General features: G+C 41.8%; 2 protein-coding genes across 2 annotated transcripts in view; one reads left to right on the forward strand and one right to left on the reverse strand.

The window, feature by feature from the left end:
• On the forward strand, positions 1-26,619 carry LOC308285512 (coagulation factor XIII B chain-like). The gene is made up of 22 exons (XM_080726282.1): positions 1-137; positions 856-1,038; positions 1,405-1,596; positions 13,118-13,294; positions 14,055-14,249; positions 14,484-14,540; positions 14,905-15,096; positions 15,434-15,601; positions 15,711-15,899; positions 16,509-16,611; positions 17,039-17,115; positions 18,152-18,254; positions 18,945-19,027; positions 21,112-21,165; positions 21,271-21,330; positions 21,577-21,735; positions 23,100-23,156; positions 23,264-23,323; positions 23,570-23,728; positions 23,818-23,958; positions 25,224-25,249; positions 25,727-26,619. The coding sequence occupies exons 1-22, from the start codon at positions 62-64 to the stop codon at positions 25,748-25,750; spliced, it is 2,535 nt and encodes an 844-aa protein (XP_080582408.1). The 5' UTR covers positions 1-61; the 3' UTR covers positions 25,751-26,619.
• Positions 1-27,267, reverse strand: part of LOC308285914 (coagulation factor XIII B chain-like) — a 263,356-nt gene that overhangs the window by 216,716 nt on the left and 19,373 nt on the right. The window lies entirely within an intron of this gene.

A 27,267-nucleotide genomic window follows, 5' to 3' on the forward strand; every position in this document is an offset into this window, starting at 1 on the left:
GGAGTCTCTACAAACACAACTGGAGTCACTCACCGATGGTGTTTAATGCAGAATAAACAACATGCATGTGAAACCCTTCGGCAGTCTGCTTTTCGTTCTTGTATGGATGCAAACTGGGAACTCAGTGGGAGTGCAAGGTAAGACAATGGTCTATATTTAATTACCTAAAAATGTATTCTAAATCCTAATAGTTTTCTGTTGTGTTTTTCTTTCTTTTTCTGTGGTGCTCAAGGTTTTTAATGTCACAGACAGAGAGTTATATGTATTTGGCTGCTGACTCACATCTCAAAATATTATGTATTAAAATCCGTCCAGGGTGTTCATAAAAGCCAGATTAGAGGATAAAATGACAAAAAGGTTTTTTTAAGTGAAATATCCTTTTAACTATTAAAAATCACACCCGTGTGAACTGAGCGGTGGCAGATACACAATTTCACAGTGTGGCACAGAGTGCCGCGCTGCGAGCTTGTAGATCCGCTACTTTAGAAAAATCGTGAAATCTTTTGCTAATCTTGGAATATATCTTCTTCTGGGGGTCCCTGGAACAACATATTTTGAGAGGGGGTCAGTGGCCAAATGCATGCACTTTTTGGAGGTCCTTGACATGAGAAAGTTTGAGAACCACAGATTTTGAAGAAGGATTTAGAAGACATTCATAGAATCAGGTCAAAATATTCGAAGACTTGTGCAACTTAACACAATCTTTCAAAAATAGCTCACAGAGCGGCACTCGGTGCCGGGCTGTGAGCTTGTATATCTGCAATTTCTTTTAGTTCCAGGTCTAATGGGTGAAACAAACATGGAAATATGAATTAATACACAATGAAACGTGTCTGTTATCTTTTTACTGCTCAGATTGCCAACTTGCGTCGTTTCTATCGAGCCGACATTATGACTCCAATTTCGACACAACGGGTCTGAAGGCCTCGTATCCTCCTGGGTCAGCAGTCAGAGTGCCTTGTAACGTTGGCTTTGTGGGCTTCTTCAAACTACTGTGTTTACTGACAGGATGGGATCACCAAGGTTCCAAATGTGAACGTAAGTTTCCACTTCACAACAGTTTCCAATTCTACAACAGTTTGTGCAACAATATTGTGAATAATCACTTGCTGCTTAATATGTGTTACTTGTTGTCACCTTCCTTGAACTCTGCTGTTGGACTGAGATAGCTCCCAACAAAATGTACTTTAGATGTCTTCATTTTGTTCATCTCGGTTTCTTTCTTGAGGCATTGGTAAGAACATTTTGTTAGTGGATAAGGTTGCTCAGGATAGGGAACTCTGGAAATCTCAGTTGGAACTGTTAACCCCGCGACCCGATTCCAGATAAGCGGTTGAGGATGGATGAATGGATGGAATAAATAACACAATGAATAAACAATGTGTAATTATTATTCCGTTTCAGGGAAAAGGGAGAAAAGAGGCTGCCATTCTCCCGAAGTGGAGGGAGGGTTTTTTGCACCAGAGAAAGAGACGTATCCTCATGGAGCAACAATTCATTACAGGTGTGAGCAGGGACGTAAACCTAACGTAGAGGGGTGGTGGGCAACAAGCTCATGTCAAAATGGCAACTGGACAAGGACACCACAATGTATAGGTACGTGTAAATAGTAAATACCATTTATTTTTGCATTGTGTTTTATTTTGCGACTGTTTCCCTGATGATATCCTATACTGTGTTCTGTCTGTCTGTCGTTCAATGTTATGAGTTAAAAAAGGACCTCAATTTAAGTAAGCCTTTTGCTGAATTCTTCAATCAATTAATATGCTGGCAAGCAAAACATTGTGTGTGTCTGTGTGTGATTTTGTGTGTGTGTGTGTGTGTGTGTGTGTGTGTGTGTGTGTGTGTGTGTGTGTGTGTGTGTGTGTGTGCGTGCGTGCGTGCGTGCGTGCGTGCGTGCTTGTTTGTGTGTGTGTGTGTGTGTCTATGTGTCTGTGCCTGTGTTAGAGTTCTCAACAGGCCTGAAAATGTAAGCCCGGCTCTACTGGGCCCTAACTGGGCTGGCCCGAGTCCCGGCCTGACTAATTTCTTTTTTCATTGATCCCTTTTGCACTTCCCCCTTTGCCCGTAGCTAGATCTCCCTAATTGTATTGTATTTATTCATACATCCTCACCACTGATATGGATTTAATTTCATTGTATTTGATTGTATTATTATCAAAGCAATAAGAACATAAAACAAATTGGTGATACTTGCTAAGCACTGTCACTATTGAGAAAGTATTTTTCCTCCTGTAAATGTAATTTGCACAATATTTTTAGAGAGGTTATTAAAGGTTTCAGTCAGTATTTTACTGTTAAGAGGAGGCACTATGCATGCACATTTTTGTACATGTGACAAACCTATTTCATGTTTCTTGTCAATTACATTTTCACTACATGCTTTTTATTTATGGATTGATTATTGTTGTGTACAGACAAATTGTGGGCAGGTTACAAAGTTGCAGTCAGTGTTTCTTTACTGTTTGAGGAAGCAAGATTCATCTACGTATTAGCCAATTTACACAATAATCTTGTAAGATGATGGAATAAATGTATAATTCCATATTTTTGCCTTTTATTTTTTCATTTTCAGTTACCGATATTGTGATATATTGTTGATGACATTTCTTGCAATATATAGTGGAGCGGCTAACAGCTTTTAACGGTCAGAATCTTTCAGTTGATGATAAAAGCGTGAACAGTCTCCATGGGTCACTTAACAAGAAAATTGGCCGAGGCAATTGAAATTTCAAGTTGGCGGCCATTTTTCAAGATGGCCACCACCGCAGTGAAGCAATTAAGTGATATAAGTGTTTATTTGCTGATACAAGCATGAAAATTGGCATGAGCAGTCTCTGTGGGTCACTTGACAATAACCCACCCACAGCTACCTGTAATTTCAAGATGGCAGACATTTTTCAAGATGGCCACCACCTTAGTGGAGAAGTTAAGTGATATACTGGTTTATTTGGTGATGCAAGCATGAAAATTGCCTTGAGCAGTCTCTGTGGGTCACTTGACAATAGGCCACTCACAGCTACTTGAAATTTCAAAATGGCGGCCATTTTTCAGGATGACTGCCGCCCGCCATGTGGATCTTTAAATTAATCATTTCCTCATAGAAGTGTATTGGATTCCTCAAAAGGCTCTGTCAAGGAAGGTTGTTTGACTGTGATTTGTCTGACTCCTCGCCCACGACCTGTCCAGTTTGGTAAAACCTGCCAGGAGTTGCCTCCCACCGGAATAGCTCTCAGGGTTCACTGAGGTACACAAGCTCCCTAACCACGACAAGGTAACAGTCACAAGGGAGTTTTTTTAATTATTATTTTTGTCTTTTTTTACTTTATTTTTTTATTTTTTTACTTTTCTTCTTTTTTTTCCCTTTTTTTTCGGGGTTGGGAAAATAAGATGAATAAATTAGCACAGTTGTGGTGCTGAACGGACAGTGCTCCAAAATAATTAATGAGCAATACTGAATGATGCATACTGAGGAACTAAACTGAAAATGTGCAGTGGAAGCAATGTTACAAAGTAACAACTTAAAGTTTCACAGTAATAGGCGAGTGAGAAAGTAAAACACGATGCGCCAATGTGGCGAGGGGAAGCCGAGCCACAGGCCTACCACTAGGGATGTGAAAAAAAATCGGAAATCGACGCGTCGATCGACTCACGCTCACCGCGACTCAAAAAGTACGAGTCGAAAAGTCGAAAAATATATATATTTTTTTATTTTTCAAAAGTTTTTCCCCCAAAAAAGGTTTTAATCGTTCAAAAACGTTATAAGGGTTAATGTTTTCCATATGTGAGAGGACCGTGTGTGTGTGTGTGTGTGTGTGTGTGTGTGTGTGTGTGTGTGTGTGTGTGTGTGTGTGTGTGTGTGTGTGTGTGTGTGTGTCTGTGTCGGAGACGAGTGCATGCCTGCATGTGTTGTGCATTCGCATGCATGCGGCGCTAGTCAGGTCCGCGGACTACTGGTTGAGAAACACTGCTGGACCGGGCGCGTCATAGCAGTGCGCGCTGACTTGCCTGACTCTATGGACTGGATGCTTTTGTTTACCTCCTGCCTCTGCATGCACGCTTGACACGAAAGCTCGCTTGTTAATGGCAGCGTCGCCGTTGTGTGCGATGATCACAAACCACACTACTCTTTAACGTTAATGCGACACACCGGGGATATATGAGAGCGAGCGGTCAGCGCTCCCGCACGTTCCATGGACTTATTGTCACTCTGCTTCTAGTCTCTAGAGAACAGACTCCATGCTAACAAGGAATAGCAATTATGTATTATCATTATTATTAGGGCTTTGATGCAAGTTCTGATGGGTGCAGCATACGTTGTGTTGTTTAAAGTAATGCGCCGTTGACAACGCAGCACAACGGCCCGTTGTGCTGCTCTCCTCTCAGCTGCTGCTTAGCGAAAAAAAAAAGTGAAAAAAGTCGATCGACGCGTCGATTTTCGGCCGCGACGCGTCGATTCGCCAATAATGCGTCGATTAACATCCCTACCTACCACCTGACAACAACAGGGAATAACTCTGGCAAAAGAAACATGCAACTACGTTCTAGCAGGGGCAACTACATAGGCATGTGCAAGTGAGTCCATATCTGAAGCATCACATGCCTTGGTGCACCCACATTTGGTCAACTCCCAACAACTCTCCGCAATAGGTGGAAGTGGTGTCCAGAAGACTTTCCACTCCTCGTCCTGTTTCACCCATCCCCAGTTGGATGGGCTCGGCATTTGGGGATGTCGCTTCAATGCCTGTCCCCACACGTATGCAGCCTCATAAGAAGCACATTTGGCATGCTCTTTGAGTGCTGCTTGGGTTGGTGGGATCAAGTCATATTGTCTTTGCTTCCTGGCAAAGAGATCAAGCCTGGCCTCGTTCACAGTTGTGACATCACTGGACCTGTCATACAACACATTTCTCCAAAGCTTGCAGGTCACTATCCTTAACTGCAGAAGGACATTCACTGAGTGTTGCAAATGTGTTTGAGACCTCATCACACACTTCCCATGTTTTACAGGCAGACTTCTTAGATTTTCCATTGAAGGATGACACAATGTCACAACCACTGAAGGCATGGAAGAAGAGGATACCACGTGTTTTCTCTGGTCCTATGACTGAAACCACCTCATGTATTGGGATCCATCTTGTCTTCTCTCCTTTGCCAAAAGTCACCCACATTTTTTCAAGGCCAAGTTGGATCAAAGAGGGCATAACAGAAGTGGCTATGATTACAATATCGGTGTCATTGGCGTCGATCATCAGGGATTTGTGTCCTTGTTTCACTGCATGCTGGGCATGAAGGAAAATACGTGTGTCTGCCTCTTCATGACTACACAGGGCTACTTCATCCAGGTTAGCAGCTTGGTTGCTAACAGAATCTTCCCCCTTCGTAACAATGACTATATTGGTTTTCATTTCCGTAACATTATCAGCAATGAAATGGAACAATTCCTGCTTGTTGTTTTCATCCCTTAGGAAGCTTTGCCAGTTTGACGGAGTTTTGCCTGTGCCTGTTACTCTCCTCCTGATTGCTTTTCCCCGTTTTGACCTTGCCTCAGACTTCAGACTTGACTTCCAGTAAACATCGAACACAATGTCCGTCCGCCTGTATGTATGGCTGTATGTCTCTATTCTTGGAAGTATGTCATGCATTACATATTCATCAAATGTCTTGATAGAACGTGGTGGCAGTGTATTCACCATAGCTGATCCATCCACTATGATCCACCTTGCTCTAGCTCTCAACGAAGGCGGTCGCTCTCTCTATCTCTCTCTATCTCTCTCCCTCCCTCGTGTGTCTTCCCGCTGCTTTAAGGAGAGTTTTTCTCTACACTGTCTTCGGAATTACCAAACTACTAACAATGGATATGGTTACCTGGTTCCTGCTTTTGATTACTTCTCATCAAGAAAACTGGCTTGGGGGAGTCAAGTATCTTTTCGGAACGTATCTTTTCGGAACGGTGATAACAGGTTTTCTGCTGATTGGCACGAGCATTGCCCTGGATTATCGGAAGATTTGCAAGACGGCAGCAATCCAAGGAGCCAACAGGCTGCCTGCCATGCTAATTGAAATTGGTAGGGCTGTGGGTACTCTGAACGGGGCGATCAATGAACTGAGAGAGGGCCGTGTGCCCGGACTGATGCGAACACTGATCGCTGAGCTGAGGCATTACGGAGATAACAACATGGAGATTGATCGTAAAACTTTGATGGAGAGATTCACTGCCCTATACAAAGGACCAGGAAACGGACATTAGAGTGAATACTCTATTTTTCACTCGCTCTAAAACAAGCTGAATTCAACGGATTGGACCCCCCCCCCCATTCCCCCAAGGAGGAGAAGACACTGTGAAGAAAGCCTACCCCCCCCCCCCCCCCACACCCCCTCATGCCTACTCCCTCATGGACATCTGGTGTTTTGACTTCGGGTTGGGGCCTTTCTCAGGGTGTTATCGCATAGCGAAAAGACATTTTGACCTAGGCTGTTATCTGGAAGCTTCTACACAGACTGACGCTAACACAAACATGACTCCCAGACTTACACGCAAGCACACACACAACCATACACCCGCCTTCAACCCCCCCCCCCCCCCCCCCCCCCCCCACACGTTTTGTCAGGGCTCTTTTTTCCCTTCTCCCACGCAGTTCCTCCCAAACCTGGAGGTGCAGTATGGAAGCACTGGTTTTTTTATCACCCAAAATCCCTGCAAACCCCCCCCCCCCCCCCCCTCACCCCCACGCAAAGCTTGCACCCCCCTCTCTCACAACTCTTTTCTTTTCATGCAAGTGAAATTTTGGTGCGCTGGTACAGGGGCTGCACCGCGACTCAGCGTGTCACGTATGCCTTGATGTGTTACAAATGTTTGTATATATGTTTTGAATACATGACTGCTGTGTCGTAAGACAAATTTCAGTGTGAACTGACAATAAAGTACTATATCATATCATATCATGAGAACATCTGATTCTGGCTTTTTTCGGGCAATGTCACTTTCGCTTGTAGTATATCAACCAGGTGTGATTTGGTACAAGTGTGGAGTTTCCCTCCATCACTGAGAGAGGTGGGAGCTGATTGGTTCTCATGCACGAAGAACTCTTGTAAGTCAAACTGCCTGTTCTGGCAAGAGATGAATAGTCGGGAGAAAAGTTGGAAGTCATCCTTAAGTTCCTTCATCTTGGAATTTGTTCCACTGACAACTGGCTTGTGCTTGAAGAACGTTACCGTATTCTTCTTGAGAAAGAGCATGGACTGTCGGGGGTTCTGTAGATCTGTCATGAAAGACTTGAACTGTTCTTTGCCTTGTTGGTGATGTACTGCTATCAGCTCAGCTGAACCGGCATCAACAATGTCCTTCGTGTCCAACACAAGCAGATCATCTGATTCTTCCATGAAAGGGTTACCCATTTCCCGCATCACTGATGTGAGTCTTTTCACTTTCTCCAAAAATGCTTTTTGGGCAGCCTCTGTTTGTTCATGGTGATTATTATCTTAGCTCCTGTGGAATCCTATCGATTATTCCTTCAGCAGAGCACTGGTTGTCTGTTATGAGCTGCTGTTGTACACTCTAGGAGGCAATGAGCTGCAGAAGTATGAGAAGTTCTGTGGATCTTCCTTGGAAAGAAGGTGAGGGTCCAGGCAGGCTTCCAACGATGTCCAAAAAGCTTTATTGACAGGCAGAGTTGAGAAGTTTACAGCATTCTGAGGCTCCAGGCCCTCAGTCCCACCCCACCAGATCCACACCACAGCATCCCACCAGCTCTCCACCACCCCAGGTTCCTCTCCCCACTCGCACCCCCAGGTCCCACTAGCACACAGAAGCTCTCTCAACACATGCATTTTATACATTAGAAGAGCCCTCCCATCTTCTCCTGTGGGTAATTCTCACCCCCATGGTCCTCCTCTGCCATTGGTCTACGAGGGACCCTCAGAACACCTTAGTGCATGCCCCCCTGCCCTCAGCTGTTCGGTCTCCCCTGGGGAGACTAGCTTAAATGGAAAGTTTAGCTTTTAACAAACAACTATTGTCTAGATTGAAGTCCTATGTTAGTATATGGTTCTAACATGTTATGTTATAATTGTGTCATCATGTTAATCCTATCCACCAAGTAAGATTAGTGCTAGAAAGAATAAACCTTAAAGGAACATTTGAGTAACTGTCAGTCAGTAAAGGTGGTCTCTTGAATACCACAGTACCTGGCAGACAGAGGGACACTAGATAAGCTATAATTAACTCTGCCACCACGTGTGCTCTCCACCTTATGCCTGGGGTCACTTTATGGCTCCTTCTTTGTGGCCCTCTGTTTACTGTCCACAGGGGTCATTCTTGACCCAGAAGATCAAGATAATCAAACCAGAGGAATGTTGAGTCGCTGTTGTGGTTTGTCTAAATTAAGATAAAAGACAGTAGACAGATGGCTGCTACCCTTAAGGTCTTAAGGTCCGCATTGCCCCAAAGGTGAGTCTTTAACGACTCACTGTTTGATTGTGATCTAATAAACCCAGCAGGTTGTCTCGGGACAGTCAAAGACAACAAAGCCACTATGGTCTAGAATAAGATAAGAGACAGCTGGCTCTTAAATGGCTTGGTAGCACAAACTTTAACCTTTCGTACTCAACTGTGTGAGCCTGTTCTGTATATAATATTCCAAATATGATATGCTGTAGGCCCGATACCACACTCCTGACACAGCTTCATAGTTTATAACTAGACGGCTCACCTCTGGACCTGCTAACATCCATCTTCGCAGTGCTGATGGGTTCTCTGTCAGCCCGACTGCTCCCCCATCACCTTTGATCACAGCATTGTGCCATGCATGAGCCTGATCAATTGCCACTGCAGAGAAAGCCCTGTCTGACTTATGTACTACAAAGTTCCCCTTATGGAACTCTGCAGCCACTTCTGGATGTTGCTCCTCAATGCACATCATGTCTCGAAAGGTGTATTGGAAGCCATCGAGCATAGTTGACATTGTTGTTAGCAAAAAAGTATGGGACAAGTTCAAACAGTGACTCACGGTACAGTCTGAAGTTACCTTCTCGAAATGATCGGATCAACATGAGAATGGTCAGCTCCATCCTATAGATGAGAAACCAGAACTTGAACTGTGGACTTTTCTGCTCTGTACACCATGCTTCAAAAGTGGTGTTGGTGTCATCAGGTGTCTCTTCCCTGTACGCATTGTATGCATCTTTCATGAGCTCATACAGACTGCATACTGTTACCTGATGTGCGTACCGTGTTCTGGTTACACTTGAGGCTGAAAGAAACAAATCTGCTGTACCAGGTGAGGCTACCCCGGCCTCAATGAGGGCACTAGTCCAGCCACTGTCTTTGAGTAGCATTCCTATAGATTTTAACGCTGTCATTTCAATATGTAGACCTCCAAACATGATCACATATGTATCTTCTTTAGTGGCTGGTCAGCAGCGATGACTGGCGTTTGTCCTGGATTCAGAAAAGCTACAGTCTCCTTAACTTTGTCCATTACATGCTTTATTGTTGCGACAAAGTGGGCCTGGTCTCTGAAGAGGGGAAGCAGTGATGTAATGCTGACATTAAAACCCTGGCTCCTCCTTTGGGATGCATGGTGGGCTGACCATGTTATAGTGGAAGAAGCATCGACTTATTGGGTTAGGCTAACCTTCTCCAGCCATTCATAATCAGGTGCAAAGTTTCTGCTAAATACAATGGGGTCTGGCAATGGTAGGTTGGCTACAGGACGTGGCTCTGGGTTTTTCTTATTGAAGAAAGCTGGTTGGATGTTAGAGAAGGATTCAGGAATCTCAGGAACCTTGTTTGGTCTGTTATCTGAAAGGTGGAGTGATGGCCTTATCTCGCCACCATTGTTAAGTGTTGGATGTTGGAACATGGAAATACTTGTACCATGAAAGGAGGTATTTGCTGTTGTTGCTGTGGGATTATGGTCAATGTTGTCCATAGAGCAGATGTGGTGAAGAGTCCCTTTCGCAGAATAGGTGGGCAGACAACCCCATCTACCACATATTAGTTCACCACAGATTCTCCTAGCAGTGCGGAAACTTCCAACACCCTGTCATAGGAGATGCTAATTCCATTCTCATGAAGCATATCAATAAGTTGTCGCTTTCGTGTCTTTGCATGCACCACCATCCCAATGTATACAGCAAATGGAGTTGTGCGGTCTTTTGAGTGTCTATGGTTGCTGCACCATCTTTGCACTTAGAGTAGCAATTGTATTGCAATAACTGTGCAATTGCAATGTCTGATTTGAATACCCCATGATTCAAATTTGACTTGATATCTACACCATGTTCAATATTACAGATGAACTGAAGAAGCGTTGGTGGAATGGATTCTTCAACAAATCCCTCATGAAATTTGTTGTCAAACTTTGTCTTGTGATTAAGCATCTCTCTACGTATGATGCTGGCAGCCTTAGCTAAGTGAATGGCTTCAGCGTCACTGGATTTGTTTACATTTGAAAGAACAGAGCTAATGTCCTTTTTGAATGCAAGCAGTACATCACGTCCTGCCTTGTGTTCTTCTAGCTCAGGAATGCTAGAAAGCAGCTGCTCTTTTAGTCTGGTTGAATTCACATTTGGTGATTCGACACCAAGTTGCTGCAGTCGTCGCTTGTAGAGAGAGACTAGATCTGCAAGTTTGAATATAACTGGTTCTGTGCCATCACTTGTGGTCTTCATGTCCGTGATATAGATGACAAGTTCTGAAAAAACAGAGGGATACCAGTTATGGCTAGTTGAGCATTTGAGGCTCTGCTCATGCTTGAGGGCATTGAGATGGTCTCGCTCTCTGTTGTACAGTCCAACGAGACAGGCAGCGTGGTATTTAAATTCCTGTGCAACAACATCACCAGCAATAAGCTTTGCCAGGAGCTTCTTGTCGCTTAGATTCCTGGCACATTCATTAACCCTTTCATTAAGTTTCATTGTCATTGCGTCATGTAAGGGGGACGTTGCACTCTCATCTTCACAGATAAAGCACAAAGCTTTTGAGGGCTGGGATCTTCTTGGCCTCTTGACATGGATCTTGGGTATCTTCGGTGTCTTCAGCAGCAGTAGATGCTCTCTTTTGGGCCCTTTCCAGCTCTGTGTTGTTGAACTTAAGTTTACAGCTTGAAACTTGGCTGAATTAGTTTTTCCTTTTGGTGACCTGCTGACAAATGAAACATCTGTCCCAGTTAGTTTTCTCAACTGTTATGATGACTTCTGCCATGTCTTAGGCAGAGGGATTATCCTTTTACCAACTTTTACAAAGCACTTTAATGTATGGGATACAACTAAGTTCATGCCTTAACCCTACACTTAGTCCGATCGTTCATCCAATGCCATTTAAATCCTGTGCGATCTGTACACCATCCGGTTAACTAAAACATTAACCTTGGCTCGGCTCTTCCGCGCTGGCACAACCTGTCAATTCAGGTGCGGCTATCTAACTGTTTTGGGGTAAATTAGACAGCATTTGGGATACTAACTTTCAATTAGCTGACATTGAACCCCATTCTGAGTTTAACAGCAGTGATATATCACCAGTGTGCCCTGGTAGTGCAGATATTCACTCTTTTCTAATCTGATCAACACAATTGTATTTTGATGTGTTAATTTGTTCTTTAGCATAATCTAAAATCAAATGACACCAAATCATCCTTAATGAAAAATACATACATTTCTATGAGACAATGGATCTTTTGAGGATCCAGGGGCGGCCATCTTGAAAATAGAAGTTTCAAGTGGTTGGAAGTGTTTTCTTGTCGTAGAGACTGCTCACACCAATGTGCATGCTTGTGTCACTAACTAAACAATTATATTACTTAACTGCTCCGTTTAGGTGGTGGCAATCTTGAAAAATGGCCGCCATCTTGAAATTTAAAGTGGCTGTGGGTGTTTTCTTGTCAAATGAGCCTTTGAGACAGCTCATGGCAATTTTCATGCTTGTATCACTAAATAAACCATTATATTACTTAACTGCTCCAATAAGGTAGTGGCCATCTTGAAAAATGGCCGCCATCTTGAAATTTCAAGTAGTTGTGGGTGGCTTATTGTCAAGTGACCCACAGAGACTGTTCATGCCAATTTTCATGCTTGTATCACCAAATAAACCATTATATTACTTAAAGCTATACTGTGTAAGTTGCTAAACTAGTGGTGCTTTTTTCGTCCGTTTTTCGCCCGTTTTTCGCCCGGAGTCACCGCGGACCACCGCCGCGGACCACCGCCGCGGCGCCGCAAACCACCGCAACCGATACGAATCCATGGAGTGGTAGAACGTAATTTTCTGAGAAGGATTTGGGGAATAAGAGGTTAAGAATCCTTCACCATCGTAAACACTGGTTGCTGAGGGAAGCTACTTCCTGAAGAGTCGGTTATTGGCCGGTAGTGTATCATGTGTGTATGATCTGCGATGTGATTGGCCAAAGTATACACAACGTATACAGATGATGCAGATTACGTCATTTTGCCGGGAAATCCCGCCCCTGTCACTGCTAAGAACATATAAAGAGAAGGCTTCAGAAGCTGAAAATAACAGAGTGGGTGTTCTAAAACTTTAGCGATTTAACAGTTAGGACAATTTTAAGATTTGTTTTATAAAAAAAAAGTTACATGGTATAACTTTAACTGTTGCACTGAGGTGTTGGCCATCTTGAAAAATGGCCGCCATATTGAAATTTCAATTCCCTCGGCCAATTTTCTTGTCAAGTGACCCATGGAGACTGCTCATGCCAATTTTCATGCTTTTATCATAAATTGAAAGATTGTAGCACTTAACTGCTCCGCTAATATCGAATACTGTGATATTATTGTTATCGAGGCCTAATATCGTGACAGATATCGTATCGTGAGGTGGCAATATCGGCACACCCTTATTACACAAAATGTGTTACTTACAACTTGCCTTTATGGATGGGCCTGCCTTTATATGGGAGGGAAGAACTATGGGGGGGAGGGACTGAAGTCGATAGCTAACAAAATGTTGTCTAATAGAGTGAAACACTCACTCACTGACGGACATGAGGTGGACGTTTTGATACTAACAACAATCAATGACACAAAGGTCTGTGACTGTGACACCCTGTGGCTGCTGTGTGAACATGGTGAATAAAATAAGTTGCAAATGCTTTCTCTTCAGATCTAAACGATTGCCTTGGCCCAGAGATCCCCAATGCACAATACACCCCCCCTCGCAGGTCATACAAGGACGGTGAAACGATCAGGATTAAGTGTGATGAAGGGTATGAAATCAGTGATGACATTGCCACTGCTACATGCAGACAAGGAAACTGGACATCACTTCCAATCTGTTACAGTAAGCATATGAGATGTTTGTTAAAGGTAGGTTGGTTAAAATTGCTATTGTTCAGTCTCCATGTAGCCTTGCATAGCCAGGCTTACTCATCTGCAAAGAGAAAAGCCTGGTGACAATATCAGGCAGAGACTGCTCAACTTCCGCCGTGAGAATTTCACCGGAAGACTACAACGCATGACGTAACTTCCGCCACTGACATGACACAGCACTTCCGCCACTTCTGCTAGAACCAACCGGAAGTCATATTGTGGCCAGGGTGGTCTCCTTGTCTCTCCGGCTCTTTGTTTAAACAGAAAATGCATTTTTAGGTTGGGATACCATTACCAATTTTATCCAATCAGAATAGAGACCTTAAACAGGATACAGATTAAATAAGTGGAATTGAAAGTGATGACACAAATAAACCACTTGAGCAGACAGAATTGGAACTGGAACACTATAAAAAATATAAGCCGATAAATGGATACACTCTCCTGATTGGCTGACATTTTGTCACCTACTGTACCTGATAAAAATCCCCCTGTTTATTAAAGAGCTGGAGAGACAGGGAGACCAGTTACTGAACAAACACTCTACAGCAACGATTATTATCAGTAAAGAGTGCTTTAAACTTTTAACAAAACAAAAAGGTTTTGTTTTAACCATAGAATATCACTTACCCTACCACAGTTTAATGTTTTAAAAATCAAATCCCTGTGAAGTGTTTCTAACTTTATCTTTTTTGTTCTCCTCTCCGTAATTAACATATTCTTTCATACAGAGGATGTATTTGGATGCACACAGCCTGATGAAATACCTCATGCAGTAATCATGCATGAATACCAGACCATATTTCCTGATGAGAAGACCTTATCATATGAATGTAAAAAAGGATATTCTGTTGCACAAGGCAAAAGCAAATCCATTATGTGTGTTCTTGGTTTGTGGGATTGGGATTTGGTTGCACCATGTGACAGTAAGTGCACATTTTATGAACATGAATGAATAACTCTTTTAAATTATTTAGGAATGGAAATAGACTTACGAAACCAAACAAAGCTAGGTGAAACCTCTTGGATAAATAGAAATAGTGTTTAATAATGTTTAGAAATGTTGTTCATATACAGTTGCTAATTCTGGGTCAATGATGGCTTGTACCCCTAAAATGCTTGTAGCTAGATTCATTTTTATATCTGTCACCTTCTTGTAGGAGATTCTGCGCCTGGTGTCTCAACCCCAACTGGGACTGGACATGCACTTGTGCCAAGTAATGCATAAGTATTATGTATTGTTTAACTAGAGTAATAGATTACATAACTCTCTCCTCTGCTCTCTAGTCCCATGTGTGCAAATGCAAACAGGAAACAGGAATTGCCCCGTTTTGGGCATGTAAAAACACATTCAATGGTTCTCAATGAAAAGGGACATTTATTGTACAGTGTATTAGAGTGATCTAATTTCTATTCAAATGTTTCGAAATATTTGAAGGCACATATTGATGGTCACGTTTTTTAAGCACTTATATTTTCTGCTGTTGTACTGAATTAGCACCTAACAAAACAGTAAATTATCTTCATTTTGTTCTTCTGTTTCTTTCTTAACTAGAATTTGTACAACTTTTTCTGTTTCAGGGCAAAGAGGGGAAACAGATTGTCCTGCTCCCGAAGTGGAGGGAGGGTTTTTTGCACCAGAGAAAGAGACGTATCCTCATGGAGCAACAATTCATTACAGGTGTGACCAGGGACGTAAACCTAACGTAGAGGGGTGGTGGGCAACAAGCTCATGTCAAGATGGCAGCTGGACACAGACACCACAATGTATAGGTAAGTGTGCCATAATATGCTGTAATTCTATCTATATTATACAAACACATGCATTTGTTAAAATGAATGCTTTCTAATTAAATATTAAAATAAAATAAAAATAAAATTCTGCAAACTGCTAATAAAATTCACATGATAGTACATCATAATCAGGGGGTGGGCACTGCACCCACCCTGTGGTCGCTGTGCATAATGCTACAATAGGCCTACATCAGTCAGATCGAGAAAGGAGCGTTCGTTTCCCGAGTGTTCTTTTGTCGACGCTGCGGAAGCGGCCCCGCCAGGCCTGATGTACGGTCAATCAAATGTAAAATTGCAAATGCTATTTTTTTTTCAGATGAAAACGGTTGCCTTAACCCAGAGATCCCAAATGCACAATACCAACCTCCTCCATATGAGAATGGAAGAAAGATTAGGATTAAGTGTGATGAAGTCTATACACTCAGTGGAAGTGCCACAACAACATGTATAGATGGAAGCTGGACATCATCTCCAATCTGTGAAAGTAAGATGTTTGTCTACACAAAGAAAAGGAAAAAAAAAGTTAACAGTTAAGTCCCTGTATCCATAACAAAGTGTTTCTAACTTTACCCTATTAATTGAACTGTTTACAGGGGACAGAAATGCATGTCCACATCCTAGTGAAATACCCCATGCCGTCATCATGCATGAATACCAGACCATGTTTCCAGAGGGGAGTTACGTATTGTATCAGTGTGAAAAAGGATATTCTGTTGCACAAGGCAAAAACAAATCCATTGATTGCTTATATGGTCAGTGGTACGGGATTGAATCATGTGTCAGTAAGTGAACATTTTCTGATCATAAATGTATAACAGTGTTGATTTTGACAGCAAGGTTTGAGTTAGTTTTAGTCAAAGTCTTTTGAATAAATTGTCACATTGAAGTCATCTGAAAAGTCTAGTTTTAGTCGACTAAATATCAAAGGATTTTAGTCGACTAAATCGGCAGTAGATTTAGTCTACAAAGAAAATACATACACAGCGTGTTGTTGTCATTCTGCATCAATGCACAGTTTTCACACTCGTGAACAGCGAAACTGCTAGGATAAAGATACCAAGGATTTGACAGTGATGTCACTCTTATCCAACCCGGAAGTAGGAAGTAGCACAGGCTTGAAGCTTGAAGCAACTTATAAACCACAGTGACATCTCTGACGAATCCTTGGTATCTTCAACTTTTCCCTCCGCTGTTTGAAAACTTCTGAGGTGGGAGACACCAATGAATCACCAAACAAGAGAAATGTAATATAGACTTAGTAAAACACGTATGAAAAACAACAAAACTAGATTTAAAAAAAGAATATACAAAATTAAACAAGTGCTCAAAAAAAATATTTGATGACCCCCCCTCCTTTTGGACCATACTAACCTTAAATAAATAACCTACAGTCCGATGTGATCGCCCTGGCGATGCAGAGCATGCAGAGTGGCAGCTTGTGGAGGGAGAGGATTTCGTCTTTGGGTCAGAGGTCGAGTACACGTGCCGCCCAGGGTATGACGACACATTTACTCACACAGCGATTCACTTTCATCGTGAAATTGTCCTCTGTCCTAAACTGGGATCAATTCGCTTTTACCAAGCTGCATACATAAACACACTATTAGACAGCTTGGTATGCTCTTCCCTATATGCCAAATGTCTTCGCCAAAAATAGCATAAAACACGCAGAGACTGACACAATATGTCCATATATGGGCATTCACAGATATGGGCTTGATATTGATGACATCAGGGTTCTCCATATATGGGCATAAAAGGGACAAGGACCAAATTAATTTGCAAGTTTGGTTGCCATGACGCGGTTTGTTTTCAGTTCATTCCATGTCCTGTGTGTGTTGGCTTGTGTTTATTAACAGCATGAAATTGTATGTGAATTTCATTTGACTTGTTATAATGAAGACATGACCGTTCATCTTAGCTACCAACTGGTCCGTGGGTCCAGTAAACGCCGGTGCACGAGTAATGGATGGGATGGTGCAGCCACAGTGTGTCATAGTAAGCACATGCACGCACACACGCGCACACACACTCACGCACACACACACGCATACAAATCTAGCGAGCGGGTGTGAAACACTTGATAATAAATCCAGCTTCTATCACAATGCTGTAAAAAACAAACAACAAGTCATTCTTCGCTGACATGAACCTTCATCAATGTCTGCATGCTCCCTAGACACATTTTCTGCTCTTTCAAATAAAAATCTAAAATTCTCAAGGACCCGAGGAGCTATAGCCTATTGAATTCAAGGTTTAATTTCCCTCAAACTTGACATGTGCCATCAGCGGGGCATTGTGTGGATGCTCCCAGCAGAATTCTGTGGCAATAATCCTCTCAGGGTTGCCACAAAAAAGGCTTGTCTAAAAGTAATCTTCAGTTATGTTGATGTATTAACTGTGATGCCTCAACTCCTACAATTCCAAGTATCCTTCCCTGCTGCGTGCAGAACTGGGCGGGGACGGCCGTCTCCTCCCACTGCACTCTGCAGTGTTTGAAGCAGCTTTGTATCAGGTCGCAGTTAGCCTCGGAAACCCAGGCTTCTTTTGGCGATCAGAAAGAAAAAGAAGCCTGGGCGATTGCGTTATGATCACTGTTGTAGCAAGTGTAGAATTTCCCTAAATCAATCAGAGTGCAGAGAGAGTCACACCGAATGTGTTGACATCATGACGCAGCAGCTTCTCTGCGCTGAGCAGAGGAGCAGAGGGGGTGGGGGGGGACCACATGTTATTGGCCAGAGACTCGCGGAGAGATTCGCCGCGCCCGCCCATCTGCCTACACAAACTGTCCGTGTTAAATCAGAGTGGGTCGCAGTTAACAAAACCTCCACCGGCTGTCTGTCAGTCTGTCTGTCACATGTCACACGTCACACGTACACTTTTGCCCTACTCATATCTCCGCCACCGTTGCCCCTATCCATGCCAAACTTTGCACACACACTCCTTGGCTACCAAACCACAACCTCAAAACCTCAATATTTGATGACCCGCCCCTCCTTTTGGATCAAACTAACCTTAAATAAATAACCTACAGTCCGATGTGGTCCCCCTGGCGATGCAGAGCATGCAGAGTGGCAGCTTGTGGAGGGAGAGGATTTCGTCTTTGGGTCAAAGGTCGAGTACACGTGCCACTCAGGGTATGACGACACATTTACTCACACAGCGATTTACTTTCGTGAAATTGTCCTCTGTCCTAAACTGGGATCAATTCGCTTTTACCAAGCTGCATACATAAACACGCTATTAGACAGCTTGGTATGCTCTTGTTTTCCATACGCCAAATGTCTTTGCCAAAAATTGCATAAAACACACAACAGAGACACAATATATCCATATATGGGCATTTCCAGATATGGGCTTGATATTGATGAGATCAGGGTTCTCCATATATGGACACAAAAGGGACAAGGACCGAATTAATTAGCAAGTTTGGTTGCCGTGACACGGTTTGGTTTCAGTTCATTCCATCTCCTGTGTGTGTTGGCTTTTGAGACACACCTAGCGAGACATATTCTTCACCCCGTAACATTATTTATTGCGTGCCGAGAACAGCTGACATACAAGCTCACAACCGTGTCGCGGATGTGACCGCTGTGAGCTTCCATGTGCAAGTAGCCTTGTGAACCAACCCGAGCCATGTGGGAAGGAGCCTATCTCCTGTTTCTGTAGCGGCAGGTGGTTTAGGTCTGCTATTCTCAGCTGTTCTCTGCGCGTGTGACATCTGGAAATGCATTTATTAAACAGCATGAAAGTGTATGTGAATTTCATTTGACTTGACCGTGAAGACATGACCGTTGACATGCTGTATTCATTCACATTCATCTTAGCTACCAACTGGTCCGAGGGTCCAGTAGGCCTAAACGCCGGTGCACGAGTAATGGATGGGATGGTGCTGCCCCAGTGTGTCGAGGTAAGCACATGCACGCACACTCACGGAGGCACGCACGCACGCACACTCATGCACGCACGCGCACGCACGCGCACGCACACACACACACACACACACACACCATGCAAATCTAGCGGCAGCTGTGAAACACTTGTGAATCCAGCTTCTATCACAATGCTGTAAAACAAACAACAAGTCATTCCTCGCTGACATGAGCCTTCATTAATGCTCCCCAGACACATTTTATGTTCTTTCAAATAAAATAAAAATTCTAAAATTCTCAAGGACCCGAGAATTCAAGGTTTAATTTCCTTCAAACTTGATATGTGCCATCAGCAGGGCATTGTGTGGATGCTCCCTGAATTCTGTGGCAATAATCCTCTCAGGGTTGCCACAACAAAGGCTTAGAACTTCTGGAACAGTTTGAATAAGTTGGCATTTTCTACATCTTGTCTAAAAGTAATCTTCAGTTATGTTGATGTATTAAATGTGATGCCTCAACTCCTACATATCCGAGTGCTTGTCAGGGTGGTGGGGTCCCGAGTGCCGAGTTCAAATATGATTAGTTTAATGGGTCACGGCCTGAAAAGGTTGAGAACCACTGGTCTATAATGTGAATTCCTGGATATGAAAGTAAAGGTAACATATCACCTGAAAAGCTATGTTTAGTTATATTTGATTGAATAGTGAAAACATTTGAAATAAGAAACACTGATCGTGCTCATCTGCCAGTAGATCTGCATAGGTGAGGTAGCCTTACATAAATTCGCCCCTGCAGTGGCTTCCGCATTGTGGCTTTGGGACGTTCTGCATGGAGCGTCTTACCGACTAGTCAGACAGGTCGGGGGCATGGTCGGCAAAACTGCAATTGCTACTCTACACATGCACAAAAATGCGAAATATAGCACATCGCAGAAGTTCTGCAAGATGTATGCGACTTGTCCGGACGCCTTGTTTAATGTATTAGTCCGTATTTTTAAACAAAATTAGTTTTTACCAAGTGTACTGCTTTTCCTTGTTTGCTACAATGTTAGCTGCAGCAGCGCCTGTTGGTGGCTGGAAGCATTATTGTGCATTCTTCCTCTTCTGTATGAGCGAATGGGGGAATGGATGAACGTCACGTGATAAGTGCAGCCATATTTAACCAAACCAGAGATGCTCGATTTGCAATCGACACACACTTGGTAAAAACTCATTTTATTTAAAAATACGGACTACTACATTAAACAAGGCTTCCAGACAAGTCGCTTAAACCTTGTAGAACTTGTCCGGAAGCTATATTTCGCATTTGTGCATGTGTAGAGCCGCAATAGCAGCTTTGCAGACCATACCCCCGACCTGTCTGTATAATCGGTAAGACGCTCCTGCAGCCATCAACGTCATCAATGCGGAAGCCACTGCAGGTGCCGCTTAATGTAAGGCTATAGGTGAGGTGCTGAGCGGAAAAGGGCAGCCTCTGCACACCCAAAAGTTTTGGTGGGTGACACTGTCCTATAAAATCAGGCCTTATGAACCTCAGAAATACACCTAAGGCCTTTTACACCAAAGGTCATACAGACATTTTGTCAAGAGGGATAGGGACATGTGCAAGTAAGTAACCTAGTATTCTTGAGAACCAAGCAAGCCATGTGGCCCATATGGGCAGGAGCCTCCTGTTTCTGTAGCGGCAGGTAGCTTATTGTACAGTACAGGTACCGGTACATTATGCAGTCATGATGTACAAGTACTCCCCCAGGACATGACACTTGGGGCATTTCGCAGGAACTTAAACCCAATCAAAGCCTTGAGACTATAGGGTCCCATTTTTATAGTCTTTGGTATGACTCTGCCGGGGATTTAACCCTATGCCTCCCAATCTCAGGGAGATGCTCTAAAGGCCACTCAACTGGTAGAATGCAAGTGCTCTCACTCTCTCTTCCACTTCCAACTGAACACAAATCAGGGAGGGGCAGGGTTTTATTGTAATTAGGCTATTTATAATTTGAACTGTACCGCTCCATATGCTTAATAAAAGCTATAGTGAAAATATCTCAGATGTTGGTTTCATTTGGTTGTGTTCTGGAGGTATAATACATGATATATCTGTCTGTTGTGCATTCTTGCAGAAGCTGCTGTCACCCCTGTCCTATCACGACCTGGGAGTGGACCTCCAGTACAGGGTAAAGCACAAGGTTATGTGTCCTTTTACATGTTGGTTTCATTTGGTTCTGATCTGGAGGAAATGCATGTATTGTTCATCTTATTTTTGTGTCTCCATCTTGCAGGAGATCCTGCCCCCCATGTCTCATCCCAACCTGCTTGGACTAGACCTTTAATTGTACCAAGTAATTCATAGATTTATGTGTTCTTTTACATAACATCTGACTGTTCACTTGACTGATTGGAGCCCATGTTGAAGCCTAGAAAACATATTCTAATGATAGTTGTTAATTACTGAATAAAAGGATGGAAATCTAGATGGGAATTTTATTTTGAATTGAACCGTTTTGAACAATTCATTTCATGGTGCTAAAATGTTCACCAATGTCACTAAAATGCTGCTACAGATTTTCACTGTTGTTTAATTTCAGTTGAAAGATGTGGAGCCTTCCCAACAATTCAAGATGGCGTTGTGAAACCAGAGAGAATGTCACTGAAGGTCCAGTGTGTTGACTTTTATAAGCTTGTGGGGTCAGAAAGAGTGGTCTGCTATGACAATGGTGCTTGGTCAACAAGTCCCACCTGCAGAGGTAATTAAGCCATGCAGTCATTGTACTTTAATCTTTATATTCTGAATCAAAGACATGACCTGAAATACAAGTATGACAATATTATCAACTGTGAAACACTTGATTATAAATCCAGCTTCTATCACAATGCTGTAAAAACAAACAACAAGTCATTCCTCGCTGACATGAGCCTTCATTAATGCTCCCCAGACACATTTTATGTTCTTTCAAATCAAATACAATTTCTAAAATTCTCAAGGACCTGAGGAGCTATAGCCTATTGAATTCAAGGTTTAATTTCCCTCAAACTTGATATGTGCCATCAGCGGGGCATTGTGTGGATGCTCCCTGAATTCTGTGGCAATAATCCTCTCAGGGTTGCCACAAAAAAGGCTTAGAACTTCTGGAGCAGTTTGAATAAGTTGGCATTTTCTACATCTTGTCTAAAAGTAATCTTCAGTTATGTTGATGTATTAAATGTGATGCCTCAACTCCTCCAAGTGCTTGTCAGGGTGGTGGGGTCCCGAGTTCAAATATTAGTTTAATGGGTCACGGCCTGAAAAGGTTGAGAACCACTGGTCTATAATGTGAATTCCTGGATATGAAAGTAAAGGTAACATATCACATGAAAAGCTATGTTTAGTTATATTTGATTGAATAGTGAAAACATTTTAAATAAGAAACACTGACCGTGCTCATCTGCCAGTAGACCTGCATAGGTGAGGTGCTGAGCGGAAAAGGGCAGCCTCTGCACACCCAAAAGTGCCTAAATTTATTTCATGGCTTTGATTGATAATGAGGCTTTTTTTGGTGGGTGACACTGTCCTATACCACAAAGTATGAAAATCAGGCTTTATGAAACTCAGAAATACACCTAAGGCCCTTTACACCAAAAGTCATACAGACATTCAAGTATCCTTGCAAACCAACCCGAGCCATGTGGCCCATATGGGCAGGAGCCTATCTCCTGTTTCTGTAGCGGCAGGTGGCTTATTGTACAGCACAAGTATATCCCCAAGTCATGTTGCTTGGGGCATTTCGCAGGAACTTAAACCCAATCAAAGCCTTGAGACTATAGGGTCCCATTTTTATAGTCTTTGGTATGACTCTGCCGGGGATTTAACCCTATGCCTCCCAATCTCAGGGAGATGCTCTAAAGGCCACTCAACTGGTAGAATGCAAGTGCTCTCACTGTCTCTTCCACTTCCAACTGAACACAAATCAGGGAGGGGCAGGGTTTTATTGTAATTAGGCTATTTATTTGAACTGTACCGCTCCATATGCTTAATACAAGCTATAGTGAAAATATCTCACATGTTGGTTTCATTTGGTTGTGTTCTGGAGGTATAATACATGATATATCTGTCTGTTATGCATTCTTGCAGAAGATGCTGTCACCCCTGTCCTACCACAACCTGGGAGTGGACCTCCAATTGTACAGGGTAATGCATAAGTCTATGTGTCCTTTTACATGTTGGTTTCATTTGGTTCTGATCTGGAGGAAATGCGTGTATTGTTCATCTTATTTTTATGTGTCTCCATCTTGCAGGAGATCCTGCCCCCCATGTCTCATCCCAACCTGCTTGGACTAGACCTTTAATTGTACCAAGTAATTCATAGGTTTATGTGTTCTTTTACATAACATCTGACTGTTCACTTGACTGATTGGAGCCCATGTTGAAGCCTAGAAAACATATTCTAATGATAGTTGTTAATTACTGAATAAAAGGATGGAAATCTAGAAGGGAATTTTATTTTGAATTGAACCGTTTTGAACAATTCATTTCATGGTGCTAAAATGTTCACCAATGTCACTAAAATGCTGCTACAGATTTTCACTGTTGTTTAATTTCAGTTGAAAGTTGTGGAACATTCCCAACAATTCAAGATGGCGTTGTGAAACCAGAGAGAATGTCACTGAAGGTCGAGTGTGTTAACTATTATAAGCTTGAGGGGCCAGCAGAAGTGGTCTGCTATGACAATGGTGATTGGTCACCAATTCCCACCTGCAGAGGTAATTATTGGACTTTAATCTTTATATTCTGAACCAGAGACGTGACCTGAAATTCAAGCATGACAATATTATCAATTTTACATCTGCAGCGGCTTACTGTACGTTGACTCAATATTCAGTCAACGAATATTTGAGGGAAGGACACTCTGTCTGGGTTCAATGTAGGGCACAAGTGGAGAGTTTTGCACTGGTTACGTGTGAAATAAATGGACTTCGAAGAGCCACGCACTGTGAGTATCCAGTTTGATACCACAACAACATTTATTTAGTATAATGTGTGATGGAATAATACTCAAAAATGAATTTCTTAATTGTTTTTAACCATATCAATACCATATCGATATTATTATGCCAACACACCATTCAAAGCATGAGTCACCATTGTGTCATAAAGAAAATACAAAATAAAGACAAAATTGGGCGAAATACATATCTGCAAAGGGTCAAACTTGTTCTCCTGCTATACCACCAATAAGTGGAACGCCTTACCGAAGGCCTTAAAGGAGTGCCAATCCCTAACATCCTTAATCCCTGCATTAGCTGGAAGAGCCAGCTAATGCAACTGTCACTACTAGACCGAGAATTGCTCGTTTTTATTGGATGAAAAATATATTTTCCTGTAGAATATTCGACTATTCGAATACTTTGAGGTCGAATAATTCCCGAATACTAAAAATCACTATTCGTGAATGCCCTACTGCATAGTACTGTGTTCTATCTGTCTCTCATTCAATGTTATATGAGATATTTAGATTCCTGGGCAAAATAAGCAGAAACACTTACTAGGATCTCCTTTTAGTTGACCTTGTACCAGTGAACTGTACTGTTACGAAACTGTACCTTTTCCTATGCAAACTTCTAATCAATGTAAAGAAATTACACCACCAGAGAAAAAAACCTTTGAATTAAAGCTGCTCTATGTAACTTTCCGTATCTTATTTGAAGCACACAGCCCACAGGGCTTTAAACTTTGATTTAGTTTTTGTCATATTTCGGTCATCTGAAATGTTTTAGCTTTAGCCTAGTTTTAGTTGACTATTATATCATTTTTGTCGACTAAATTTACAGTTGGTTTTGTCTAAAACATGTATTTTGAAGGGCCTGATTTTACACTTGGTGGCATGCTGAAATAAAGCTGATTGTTGTGAGCTTGTAGATCTGCTATTTTAGAAGTGCAACACCCAAGTGCAACTAAACTAAACTACTGTATTTTGGCTTAGTCTAGTTTTTAGTTTTTAGACGACCTAGTCTTAGTTTTAGTTTAACCTAGTTTTTATTTAGTGTTCGTCAGTGAAAAAAGGTAGTCATTTTCCGTCAGTCTTTTATTAGCCTCGTGAACCAGGCTTTTATTTTGGCGATCGGAAAAAAAAGTATTTTATTAACACTGCATCAGACATCAGCCACATGATACAAATTTGAATTGAATAAACTTTGTCTAATAAAACACATCCAGACATTCATTGCTCTACTTTGTCATCTTATCCATGTATTGTAGGTTGTTCCCGATATCACATGCAATATGTAAGTATTAGGTTTTTTGTATATTCTTCCAGTGTCCTTGTCTTAATTTGACATGCATCATATCGATTGCAATGCGACACATTGTGAGCTGGTAGATCTGCTATTTTCAAAAGATTTTATTGGCCTACATTTGAAAACGTGTGAAGGATAATGAGTACTTTCTACTTTTTGTACTTTAAGTACATTTTGATACCAATACTTTTGTACATTTACTCAAGTAAAGGGGAGGACTACCCACACCCACTCTGTGACGATATCATCACTGTGTACTTTGCAAGCCAAACCCCAAAATCAATCCTCCAGTTCGGCAACACAGATGGGGTGGGGGGGACTTTTTCTCTTATTTTTTAACAACTCCTTGGTTAATGACATAGTTCAATCAATGTTGAACATGGGTGGTTCTCCCTTTAAGTAAAGGATTTGAGTAGTTTTTCCACCACTGGGACAATTCCTGATAACATTTCTTTTTTTTTTCAGAATCTATGTCCCGCCCTGATTTGAAGCTTCCCTGCTCAGAGAGTGGGCGGGGTCTATGGGTCAGTGCTGAGTGTGCTGTATGGAGAGACCATGGACTGATCCATGAGCAATGGAACACACATGAAGACTTGCACAGATAAATACCATCTGAATAAACAACAGAAGATATTTTTTTATAGGATGGAGAGAATGGAATTGTCTAGGGGAAGTGAAAATAAAATATACAGCTAAATGAAAATAATAACAATAATAATAAGGGTAATAAGGGTAATAATAATAATAATAATACAATAAAGTACTATCCAATGAAGTAAAAGTATTTGAAAAATAAAATGTATTGTGCCTTACTGTCATGTCAACATATTATCTTTAACTGTTTTTGAGTTAAAATGGAAAATATGTCCTTTAGACCAATGACCTTTGAGCCCCCAATCTGATCTTCATAAACCATATGTAGGCTATGATTATGTATATGTTTTGATTAAAGTTGTGACCTTACCCAGATTATAATCAGGTAATCTAGGGACCACTTTCCACCTTTCCTGGAAGTGCTAAAAGACAGGGGATTTGTCCACAGAAAACTGTCAGCTCCTGTCTGCCATTCAACCTTTGGAGAGGAAAGAGCAAATAATAATGGATTAATTAATTGATGTGTGCAACATTAAAAATTGTTACATTTCTTTAGTTTATTTGTTTGAATGTCAGTCTGTGTGCTGTGTCCTAGAGTTGTTATATTTTATATCTTAACAACTTGTTTTAATACTGGTATGGTCTCTATACCGTTATGCTGTCACTTTTTGTGACAGTGTGTCACTGTCACAGGATCCCAACTTGTGTAAATGTTTTACTAATCATTATTAAACATGAAATAAACATGAACAGTCTTCACTTCAGATCAAGGTTCATAAATGTATATTCTTTACGAAATATTCGTACAAATAATTTGCTGAACATGGAAGATTTATTTTTATTTTGAATTTTCACCAGAGGATATTAAAGCCCCTTATGATGCAGCTTCTCGTTTTCGAGGGGGTCCTCAGACCACAGCACAGAACAAAAACAATTCAAGGACTTGCACACAAAGGATCTTCCACCATGTCATACGCACTACATCAGTATACTTGTAGGTATTCTACACATTTAAAATATGCAATAATTTTTTTATGAAATAAAACAATCAATGCAAATAAAATAGATAAGTGAATAAATATAATCAGAAACAGGAACAGCTGAAGGTGAACCAGCAAAGAAGTCTTTGCTGGTTCAATAAAATGTTGCATTAAAAAATAAATAAATAAATAAAAAGAGACAAGTGCCGATTGGGACACAATAAGGACACGGACAGCATTTAAGGAATGGAGATGTTTCAGAGGTGTTCTGGTAAATGATGTCACAGTAGTCCAGTACATGGAATAACATTAAGCTGTTGAGCAATTAGTTTTCTTAATTTGAAAGTAAAACAACGGATTGATCTGTACAATCATTTAAGACTCATGTTTATTTTAGTTCTAATGAAATCAATGTGAGGCTAAAAAGTAAGC

The sequence above is a fragment of the Nannobrachium achirus genome (genome assembly GCF_963921795.1).
Source record: "Nannobrachium achirus genome assembly, chromosome: 5".
NCBI classification, from domain to species: domain Eukaryota; kingdom Metazoa; phylum Chordata; class Actinopteri; order Myctophiformes; family Myctophidae; genus Nannobrachium; species Nannobrachium achirus.